Source organism: Pezoporus occidentalis, unplaced genomic scaffold, assembly GCF_034315485.1.
Source record: "Pezoporus occidentalis ecotype Australia unplaced genomic scaffold, CSIRO_AGI_Poc_V1 ctg5, whole genome shotgun sequence".
In the NCBI taxonomy this organism is placed as follows: domain Eukaryota; kingdom Metazoa; phylum Chordata; class Aves; order Psittaciformes; family Psittacidae; genus Pezoporus; species Pezoporus occidentalis.
In genome coordinates this window covers 8,211,452-8,223,125 of record NW_026915835.1, presented here as the reverse complement: position 1 = coordinate 8,223,125, position 11,674 = coordinate 8,211,452, and the positions used below count along the sequence as shown (strand labels likewise).

General features: G+C 41.9%; 1 protein-coding gene across 3 annotated transcripts in view; it reads left to right on the top strand.

Moving 5' to 3' along the window:
- The first annotated feature begins 1,029 nt into the window (after positions 1-1,029).
- Positions 1,030-11,674, top strand: part of PCDH9 (protocadherin 9) — a 704,101-nt gene continuing 693,456 nt past the window's right edge. For 2 of the 3 annotated variants that reach the window (XM_062636868.1, XM_062636867.1), the window contains exons 1-2: positions 1,030-1,740; positions 2,981-6,150. In XM_062636868.1, coding sequence (XP_062492852.1) covers positions 3,115-6,150 — 3,036 coding nt within the window. In that variant the 5' untranslated portion in view covers positions 1,030-1,740; positions 2,981-3,114. The remainder of the gene's footprint in view (positions 1,741-2,980; positions 6,151-11,674) is intronic. The other variant, XM_062636869.1, reaches the window with a different exon arrangement.

Sequence of the window (11,674 nt, the reverse complement as noted above, 5' to 3'; positions counted from 1 at the left end):
AGGCACTACATATAATGCACTAGATATAATGCACTATAATCATCATCTTCTTGTCACACTTTTGAGGTCACTCATATCGCAATACATTTGCATTTTATTACACTGTCTTCCAGGTGTGTGATGCTTCTTTGTGGCTAGCTGGGCAATTTACCTGTGTCATTTATGGGGAAGGCGAAACGATCACTTTTATTATTTATCAAACCGGAGGCAGAATGTTTCCCCATTCAACGTTTAAGCAGACAAACCCCAAACCAGCAGAGCAGCTCACCCCCTCCTTCAGCACGTAACTCGGCTGACCCTTCGGGAAGGGGAAGTAGAAAGGTGTGCGGCCGTAAATGGGCGCCGAGACGGGGCTGGAGTCAGAGTCTTGTTAATTATAAATGAAAAGCCATGTATTAAACACAAGCTCGCACCGCGCGGAGGAGGGCCGGGACACAGTATTTCCTCCGGGCCTGCGCGGCGCCGGGCGGTGGGCCTGCGCCACGCTGCGGAGGCTGCGCGGACACCGCGCGGACACCATAGGTCTGCTACGGCCCCGCTCCCCCACGAAATGGGGACCCAGCACGCCCCAGATCACACGCAAATCCCTCCAAAACCCCCACCACCAACCCCAACCTGCATCAAACCCTTACTTCCCGGGCACTCCTAGCGGGACTCTCAAGCTCGACGACCCTTTGAGCCCACCGGGGTGGCACCGGACCCTGGTGCGCTCCCCTTAAACCCTTCCACCCTTCCCCCGTGGTCCGCCGCGCTGCGCCCCCGACCGCGGAGCTCCCTCCCGCCGGATCGCCGCTACACCAACTCCACGCCCGCCTCCGCGTACACCCTCCCGCTTTTCCCCGTCCTCAGTCTCCGCGGCGCGACTCCGCACACCCCCCCGCACCCTTCCGCGGATCGCCGCGCCTCCCGGCTGCACGCCAACCCCCAGCCGCCCAGGGGAGCGACGTGCCCTGCTGCCAATGGCAGGGCCGCGTTCCGCCCATGCCCCGCCCTTGGCAGTACGGGCCAATGGGGTGCGGCGGGAGGGGCGTTCCGGTGTTGGTCACACCCTCCCTCTGGGCTTATTGAGAGTTATATCAAGAATTTCGGCTCAGAGAGACGAGAGAGCGTGTGGCAGGGGGGGAGGGAGAGAGGCTGGGAGGGAGGAGACAGAGGAGGCGGCGGTGGGAGAGTGCCTCGCTTCCTCCCGTCACTAGAGCAACAACCTATTAGGATTTCATTTTTTTATATATATTTTTTTTTTCTGAATTCCTGGGCAACTATCGCCCTAGAGATAAAGAGGGAGAAGAGAACCACCGCCAGACCAACTCCTGTCATTTCCAGTAAGAAGTTGCACGCTTCACGTAGCTGCCTCTTGCTCTACTGAGAGGGGTATGGGAATTGCGTGCAGTGCAGAGTGGAAAATACCCCCCGTCTAAAGAAGTGCACCGGATTCTTTTTTTTTTTTTTTTCCCTTTTTTTCCTCTCGCTGTTTGTTTGGGTAGTTACGTGCGCGTTTAACACCCAAAGGATCGTCGTTTAACGGGAATAAAATGTGGAGAGGATGACTGACGGCAGAACTGGGAATTTGTTCCCTGGAGTTGCTGCTTTGCCACCCCGAAGCAACACATATCTCGAGGAGGAAGCGTTTGGCAGCTGCTAATTTCTCCAAAACTGGTGGTTTACCAGATGCATTGTGCTGTATCTGCTGGAACAGATCACTGCTTAGCCGCAGCAGATCCTCAAAGGTAGACGACCAACGTAAGTGCAAAGTTACCCATACACTGTACTGCATTTCATTTAAAGAAAGAGAAAAAGCCACCTCGCAGTATATTTATCTAGGGAAAGGATCAGTGTTTCCTATTCAGTTGATGTTGGTGGCAAAATCTCACCTACTCGCTGTCTCTGCATCCCTACCTGCATCACTCTGCTGGAAGTAATCACGGGCACCGTGCAGCTTAATGCAGATAAGATTAGTGCTTAAGGGCTGCCCGGTTCCGCCGAGCTGTAGGTGCTGGCAGCCTTGCACCCAGATAATTCGTGGTTAGCACAGCATGCAAGCAGAAGTCTGTGTGTTGCTTTCTCTTTTTTCTTTTTTTTTTTTTTAATATATTTTTTTTATTCCTTCATGTGCATTATTAGTCTGCAGTATTTATGTGTGGCAGCTGCTAATAACATCCTGAAGGGAGATCAGTGTCAATGGGGAAGGCTGCACCTTTTTCTTCCTCTCATCATCAGAGAAGATAATCCATCCCCTCCATCCCCCCCCCCCCATCTGTAAGCATGCTGGCTGCTCCTAAGTTACATTTGGAATTTCCAGCCTCCTTATTTAGACTGTGTTTAAAAACAACCAAATAAAGTTTAAGGTTATTAAACAGAAAGAGAAGTATCCAACATCTGGAGGGGAAACACTGAGCTGAGAGTGTAAGAAACTGTAAGTCCTGTTATTGTCTCATCAGTTAACAGGGATATGAAGTAGCCAGTGACGACTGCTGCAGCAGCAGCATGTCCGGGTGGTTATTTCCCAGTATGATAGCTATAGAGAGGGATGCAAGACACAAGAAGCAGAGAAAAATCTGGTTAGTAAAAGCTAAAAAATACGTGTGGAAGCAAACAACAAATTACATTTGGCAACTGACATAGCAGTTAAAATCCAGAAGTATTGTGGGAAGATTTTTCACTTGCACCAAATGACTGGGTGGAGGTGGGTAGAGGGGAATGCACATTTATGGATTACACGGTGTGCCAAGAAATTATTCAGAAAGTACGTGTCAAAACAGTAGATACCCTCAAAACTGCAAGTAGTCATTTCCGTCCTCACTCTGTGCAAATGCAGCAGACGGGATATTGGTGCATTTGTCCGGAGGGTTTGCTTGTAAAAGGGAGAAGTAGGAAAATGTACTGCTGCAAGTGTGCATTGCAAAAACAATATTAGTTTGAGATTGTGGATTTGTCATTCATAAAAAACCAATAATGCTGTTCTGTGTGGTTGTGTTGACAGTGCTGTCTCCAAATAAGAAATGAGATGTAATGCATCCTGCAGTCCATGCATGCCTTCTCTTGCAAATTGCGCATCATTCTTCTCTGGAAACCTTTAAGTCCTAAAATCCGGGCAAAGAGAATAAAAACATTATCATGGACCTGAGAAATTTTTACCTGTTGGCTGCTTTGATTGCCTGTTTGAGGCTGGATTCTGCTATAGCTCAAGAACTTATTTACACTATTAGAGAGGAGCTGCCTGAAAACATACCCATAGGGAACATACCAAAGGACCTGAACATTTCTCATATCAATGCTGCCACGGGGACCAGTGCCAGCCTTGTCTACAGACTGGTGTCTAAAGCAGGGGATGCGCCTTTGGTCAAAGTGTCCAGTAACACTGGGGAAATCTTTACGACATCTAATAGAATAGACAGAGAAAAACTTTGTGCTGGAGCTTCATATGCAGACGAAAATGAGTGTTTCTTTGAACTTGAAGTGGTGATTCTCCCCAATGACTTTTTTAGGCTGATCAAAATAAAAATCATTGTAAAGGATACTAATGACAATGCACCTATGTTTCCATCTCCTGTCATCAATATTTCCATCCCAGAAAACACTCTGATCAACAGTCGCTTTCCAATCCCGTCAGCAACAGATCCTGACACAGGTTTCAACGGTGTGCAGCACTATGAGTTGTTAAATGGGCAGAGTGTGTTTGGACTGGATATTGTAGAAACTCCAGAAGGAGAGAAATGGCCTCAGCTGATTGTGCAGCAGAACTTGGACAGAGAGCAAAAGGACACCTACGTGATGAAAATCAAAGTGGAAGATGGAGGTACCCCTCAGAAATCCAGCACAGCCATCCTGCAAGTCACAGTAAGTGATGTCAATGATAACAGGCCGGTGTTTAAAGAGAGTCAAGTAGAGGTTCACATACCAGAGAATGCCCCTGTAGGTACCTCTGTAATTCAGCTTCATGCTACTGATGCAGATATAGGAAGCAATGCAGAAATCAGATACATTTTTGGTGCCCAAGTCGCCCCTGCAACCAAAAGATTTTTTGCTTTAAACAACACCACAGGGCTGATTACAGTTCAGAGGTCCTTAGATCGAGAAGAGACTGCTATTCACAAAGTGACAGTGCTGGCTAGTGATGGTAGCTCTACACCAGCCCGGGCCACTGTTACCATCAATGTCACAGATGTAAATGATAACCCTCCTAACATAGACCTCAGGTACATAATAAGTCCCATCAATGGCACAGTGTACTTATCTGAGAAAGATCCCATCAATACAAAGATTGCCCTAATTACAGTTTCAGATAAGGACACTGATGTGAACGGCAAAGTGATCTGTTTCATTGAGAGAGAGGTCCCCTTCCACTTGAAGGCGGTTTACGACAACCAGTACTTATTAGAGACCTCTTCCTTGTTGGACTATGAGGGCACCAAAGAATTCAGCTTTAAAATTGTTGCTTCTGATTCTGGCAAACCCAGTTTGAACCAGACTGCCCTGGTAAGAGTTAAACTGGAGGATGAAAATGACAATCCTCCTATTTTCAGCCAGCCTGTAATTGAGTTGTCAGTTTCTGAAAACAATCGGCGTGGTCTATACTTAACAACTATTAGTGCCACAGATGAAGACAGTGGGAAAAATGCAGACATTGTGTATCAGCTTGGCCCTAATGCCTCCTTTTTTGATCTGGATCGAAAGACAGGAGTTTTGACAGCCTCCAGAGTTTTTGACAGAGAAGAGCAGGAGCGTTTCATTTTCACTGTTACAGCCCGAGACAATGGCACCCCTCCTTTGCAGAGTCAAGCAGCCGTAATTGTTACTGTGTTGGACGAAAATGACAACAGTCCCAAATTTACTCATAACCACTTCCAGTTTTTTGTATCAGAGAACTTACCAAAGTACAGCACAGTGGGGGTGATCACAGTGACTGATGCAGATGCTGGGGAAAATAAAGCAGTGACCCTTTCCATCCTGAATGACAATGAAAACTTTGTGCTGGATCCATACTCTGGAGTTATAAAGTCCAATGTTTCCTTTGATCGAGAACAGCAGAGCTCCTACACTTTTGATGTTAAGGCAGTGGATGGAGGGCAACCTCCTCGCTCTTCTACAGCAAAAGTAACCATAAATGTCATGGATGTTAACGATAACAGCCCTGTTGTCATCTACCCACCTTCTAACACTTCTTTTAAGCTAGTGCCACTCTCAGCAATTCCAGGATCTGTGGTAGCTGAAGTCTTTGCTGTGGATATAGACACTGGCATGAACGCTGAGCTTAAATACACAATTGTAAGTGGAAATAACAAGGGTTTGTTTCGGATTGATCCAGTGACAGGTAATATCACTCTGGAAGAAAAACCGACTCCTAATGATGTGGGGCTGCATCGCTTAGTTGTCAACATAAGTGATTTGGGTTATCCCAAATCCCTGCATACTCTTGTGCTTGTGTTCTTGTACGTAAATGATACTGCTGGAAATGCATCTTATATTTATGACTTGATACGCAGGACTATGGAAACACCTTTGGACCGGAATATAGGGGACAGTAGCCAACCCTACCAAAATGAGGACTATCTCACAATCATGATTGCCATTGTGGCGGGTGCCATGGTTGTCATAGTGGTGATATTTGTCACTGTTCTTGTTCGCTGTCGCCATGCATCCAGATTCAAAGCCGCCCAGAGGAGCAAGCAAGGTGCTGAGTGGATGTCTCCCAATCAGGAGAACAAGCAAAACAAGAAAAAGAAAAGGAAGAAAAGGAAATCTCCAAAGAGCTCTCTTTTGAACTTTGTGACCATTGAGGAGTCCAAACCTGATGATGCAGTACATGAACCTATCAATGGGACAATAAGCCTTCCAGCGGAGCTGGAGGAGCAAAGTATAGGAAGATTTGATTGGGGCACAGCACCACCAACAACCTTTAAGCCTAACAGTCCCGATCTTGCCAAGCATTACAAATCTGCCTCTCCACAGTCTGCTTTTCATCTCAAACCTGACACTCCAGTTTCAGTGAAAAAGCACCATGTGATTCAGGAACTCCCGTTGGACAACACCTTTGTTGGTGGTTGTGACACCCTTTCCAAACGCTCTTCCACTAGTTCAGATCACTTCAGTGCCTCAGAGTGCAGTTCCCAAGGAGGCTTCAAGACAAAGGGCCCCTTACACACCAGACAGGTAAACGAGCACTTTTACTGGTCTATAAGTACTGCATACAAGTGCCCAATCAACCAGTATTAAAAGTGCCCCCGTGTTGTGGTTTGTTTGTTGTTTGTTGCAGTTTAATTTCACTTAGTTACGTCATGGGGGGAACAAAAAAAGCCCAACAAAATCAAACAACCAAAAAAAATCGACCCCTTTATCATTTACCTGGGGCTTAACCATGCATTTATGCAATGCCTCTGATACTTTGGGTTTTGAAGAATACTGGTTGTAAAAGGACTATTATGCATGTGCACATACATGTGCTTATACAAAACTGAAAAATAAAAAAGACTTTTTTTTTTCTCCCCAATATATGACTGTCCAAATGTAAAAGCTATTGAAGAAGAAAAACGGCTTCCTTATATGCTAAATTTCAGTCAGAAAATCTGAGTGTTTCAAGATTGAAGGGATATGTACCTTCAGTTTCAAATTTCAAAGTGAGTTGGCTTGAGTTTCTTTCACAGTTCATGCTGCTTTGGAATCTTCCTAAGTTAGTGTTACTAAAGGGGTTAAATATTTTTTACCCTTAACAAAGACAGCCAAATCTCCAAGCTACTTCATCTGTGAAGCACGTGGTTTGTTGGTAGGATATAACTAAGCCATACAGAAGTCTTCCTCTGTTTTGTGTTCAAAATGATTTTGTTGTAATAGATGAAAGTTGGTATCGCATAGACAGTTTGTTGCATATTTTAAAAAATGGCCAAAGCATACTTTTGAAAATAATGCATTCTCTGAATACATCTGAATTATGCAGGAAACAAAAAAAAGCACATTGTAAATATTTTCTCCGTAATGCGTAAACGATCTGTCATATTTTGTTTTAAACTGTGAAATACACCATGTGAAGAGGGATTAGGAGGCTGAGAAACTCATATTTCGACCAAATCCAATATTAGGTGTCTTTTTTTTTTTTTTTCCCTTCTCCTTAGGTCTAATAATTCCTTGCTAATAAAGATTTAAACGCGGTGCTGTCTAATTTATTTTGTTGGTGCTTGTCGCTTGGCGCTGGGTCGTCCTGCCGGCTCAGCCTGTAGATGGCGCTGAGGTACCACGTCGCCGGCGCTGGCCCAGTGCCAGCCCTGCAGTAGCTGGGGAATGGGGGATGGAAGGGGAAGTAAGTGAAAGGAAGGAAAAAGAAGGATCAAGCCAATATTACAGCCAAAGAGCCTGTTATTTAATGAGAGTTGCACTAGAGCGGCCAGTAGTTAAGTTTGTGTGTTTGCAAGGCAGCATCCTCAGCACTTCGCTTTGGCTTGCACTGACTTCGTAGGTGTTAGGAGCCACGTTCATATTCCCCTGGCACTGTATTCTCCAAGTGACTGTGATTTGTCTGAATTTATTAGGGATATGAATCCTAGAGAATCGAGTGAGATGCATTTAGGCTTGTCTTTGCAAAAGGAATTTGACAGTATCCAAGTTTAGGGTAAAGTCATCCTGTTGCTGTTGCATTAGCCTTATCTGAGATGAATGTCCGTTCCCAGAACTGTGTCTTGACTTTGGGTTGTGTGTAAGGTGTCACACTAACAAGATGCTAAGAATAAAACAAGCACTTTTAAGGCAGTTCTTCTAAAGTAACTGCTCTAAAACAACTCGTACTTACAGTGAGACACTGGAAACATTGCAGTAGATTCTCATGAAACCTTAACCTTTCTAAAGATTTTAAGGGTAGAATCCCAGAGCCATTTTCAGGCTGTTGCACAGTAGCTTACACATACTGTCAGCATAAGTTAAAAAAAAAGAACCAATTTAAAAAGAAAACCCAACAAATTTATAGAAGAGCTCTGCATAACCTGTGAATAATCAGATGAAGCTTTCTTCCCAGTTTTAGTTAACACCCACAACCCACACTTTCCTTTTCTGTTCTGAAAGCTTTAATTAGCTTTCCAAACTGTATTTAGGAATCTCAAACTTAATCCCCCACAACATTTACAGGCAGTTAAGACCCAAAAAATTATTTACCTGGCAGAATGTATAAATTCCACGCAGTGCAATTGAATGGGGGGGGGGGGGGGGGGGCGGGGGAGAAGAAGAAGGAAGGAAAGCTGAACAAAAAATACTAATAGTATTCTCAGTTTTACCTGTGTTAATTACATTAACATGTACATGGTTTCAGTTTAATAATAGTACATGGCTTCAGTTTAATAATAGTGTCAGTCAACATACCTGTATATGGACCTGATTCAAATTCCACTGAAGTTTTATAGAATTCTTTTTGAAGTCAGCAGATACTCATGTGATTTGAAGCACTCCCTGCAAAAACTTGCATGTTACTGAAAATACAACTTTTTCTTAGGCAGACACTTATCTTAACTGAGCTTCTGTATTTTTATTCCATGGGGAAAGGAGATAATGTCCTTCACCCACCCAGTGAGGAGAGTTACAGGACATAACATTTTTCAGCCCTCTTGTCACTTTTGGCTGGAGGAGTATAGCCAGCAATGGTAGTAGTCATTAGCAGCCTTCTTATTATTCTGTCTGTAATTCCTGAAATTAGGTTGCATTTTAGCTAATATTCAGTTATCAGAGGAGTTAAATATGCTTTCATAAGTGTTTTGGGGTTAGATTTGTGATAGTGTATGGCTTTAAACAAAGTATTCAGACTTAAAAATCTTATTGAATAGTAGTGTTTGCTAGTGCCATAGTGTCTGAAAAACATTTCTGAAAATTCCTTTAGGAAGAGATGTTTATTAGTTCTGTGCTACTGTACTGTTTTCTTGAGATTTAGTGTAATTAATTTCTCTGTATTTAATGTTAAAGTTGAATTAAGTTACCTGTATATTCCACAAGTTTTCTTTATGTGTTTTGCAAAGGGTGAGGGAATTGAGGAGGATGTTGAGATAGGGAAAGAAGAAACAGGGTTAACATATATCTGAGAAATACTAGCATCCTCCATTTTTGCTTGCAGTTTCTTTCAGTCCAAGGTAAATACACATGCAATGTATCTTGCAGATACATTAATACTAATAGAGAGCTGAGACCTAAGTCAACATTTGGACTTCATTCAAGCAGAATCCCGTTACTTTTAGTGGGAGGTTGGTCCTAGATATCTGTTAAGAACTGGGTCTTAAGTCAAAAAGCTTTTAGAATTCACAAATAGATACGTCAATACAGATTTCTTAGTTGGGTGGTTTTAGGCGATTTTTTTCTGTTGTGTTTTTTTTTTTTTTTTGCTGGGCAATTTCTGTGCAATTGTCTATAAATTTAGTGGAAATTCTGTGGTTAAGTCTTTGTATGTCACTTTGAATTGCACAGGCTGATGTTTCACAAGTACCCAGCATAAAAACCAAAGTCGTCTTCAAGTGCCTATCTTGCAGTAAACCTGGTGGATGCTCTGAAAAGAGCATTTTTGAATACTTGAATTTGGGATTGTTCTAAATGCTAATTCACATAATTAGGAGTATGGAAAGGATGTTGCATACCACCAGCTTGTATAGCTAAGCTTCCAAAATCAGTGTTATGACTCATAAAGAATACTGAAATCTATGCAGGCTTCTCAATCAGTGTTCTTTTCAGTATTTGATTGAACTTTAAAATTCATTTCAAATTAGTAAGTCACTACACCAAACAGCTACATAGAAATACAGTAGAAGACAACATGTTGTATTCTTCTGTGTGAAAGACCTTTTATAAAAAGCAAATAAACAGACAAAAAATTCTGACTCAATGTCATTAGATTAACAATGGATTAAATGATAGAAGAAATTAGGCCCAATTTACTGTGGTTATCCCAGTGTTAAATTTTAACAACTTCATTTAATCAAAGTACAGCAGTAAACAAGTAACACACACACACAGAGAAAGTATCAGTATGAGTTACAAGCAAAACCTTCAGTCTTCATTCCTAATCAAATAGCATTTAGGCATGTGCTTAACTTTAAAGTGGTGGGACTGAAGCAGATCCTTAAAGTCCAAATGACTTCAGGTGTTGTCTTCAAGAAAGACAACCATAAGCACACTCTTAAGCACTTTTCTGAATCAAGATGATAGCTTATAAATTTGGGAGATGTGCACAGTTCTAGTAGATTCAGGAAAGCTAAATATATATTAACACTGTCCTCTTCTGTGCTCTGATGTCAGAAATTAAAAGATTTGGGGCTTGACTGACACATTAAATGCGTTCCATACTAAGGTATATTTTTAATCATAATAACATGACCTCTGTGGAGCTTGCTTTACTCTTTTTTCAGTCAGTGGACTTCTTGCCTGATCAAGGAACAAGTAGCTGGCTCCCACTGATCAATGCAGATCACTTAAGCTTTCTGTGGCAAACATAATTGATGTTGTCCTACTCTGTAGTTTTTAAATTTATAATTTTGGGGTTTATGTAAGAGAAAAGACAAGCTGAAAACATTAATGTCTCTTAATTTGATAGACTGAGAGTGGCAATTTCAAGGTGCGTAAATCGATGGAAATCTGCATTGGAACAGCAATGCAGAGCCTACGCCACCTGCAAATATTAAAATCCTGTAACCATAGCATTCCGTAATTCAGTGTGTGGTATTATTTTTAGTGGCCTTGTTTTACCACTTAGTAGGTTAAGAAAAAAAACAAAACACTGTTGTTTCGTTTTTATGCTTAATTTGTTTTATATATTAGCATGGATATTAGTTTTGGGTGAGAACTGGTCACCCGGAAAAACCTCTGCATGTGAAATCCAGCTGTTTTCTAGTTCTGTATATTTATATACCTATACTAAAATATTAGCAATGGTGAAAATGTACAGTGTATTTTTCTATTCTTGTGTAACTGAAAAATAGGTTAACATATTTTGCTCAACTGTCTAAAGAAATTCATCTTTGAGCTGAGACCAAGCATGGAAAATTTCAGCTGAAAAGAAGAATTTTTCAGAAAGTTAAGAGCATGTGAAAACTGGGGGTTATAATGGAAATCTGAATATAACCCTAAGCTATAATACTGCTTTCAATTGTGACAGGAGAAATGCTAAACTAGATTAGGGAACATTTTGTGTCTACAGATACAGATAGTGAAAGCTTAGCAAGCTTCATTTCTCTTTAAATGTTTCCCATGCAAAAGATTTTTATCAGAATCACATTCTGTCCTGAATGTGCAAAGCCAAAGTTTCAAAAAGGCTAATAAATTTGTGCCACACACAGGAGTGAGAACTGGATCTTGAGAGTTTAAGGCTATTGGAATTTTGTGATAATGCTTTTTTTGTATGTAGAAACAAGGGAGGATGTTTTTAGTTTCCATTTCAGATTTTCACTTCCAAAGAATCTATTCTTCTAGCACCAAAAGTGTATCAGCCACACTTTATTGACAGCAATTTTATTGTAGCTAGAGGCTTACAGTAAGCTGTTTATTGCTGTTCCCTAACTTGGTTGACAGCAATTGGGGAATTAATTTTCTTGCCCCTGATGTGCTTTCTTGGGTATAAACAACAGATGTTAAAGATACAAAAACTGTGACCCATTTACATTCAGCAGCTCTTTAACGGGCACACTCTACCTGTCTGAAATGCAGGTTTCAAGTTGTAAGT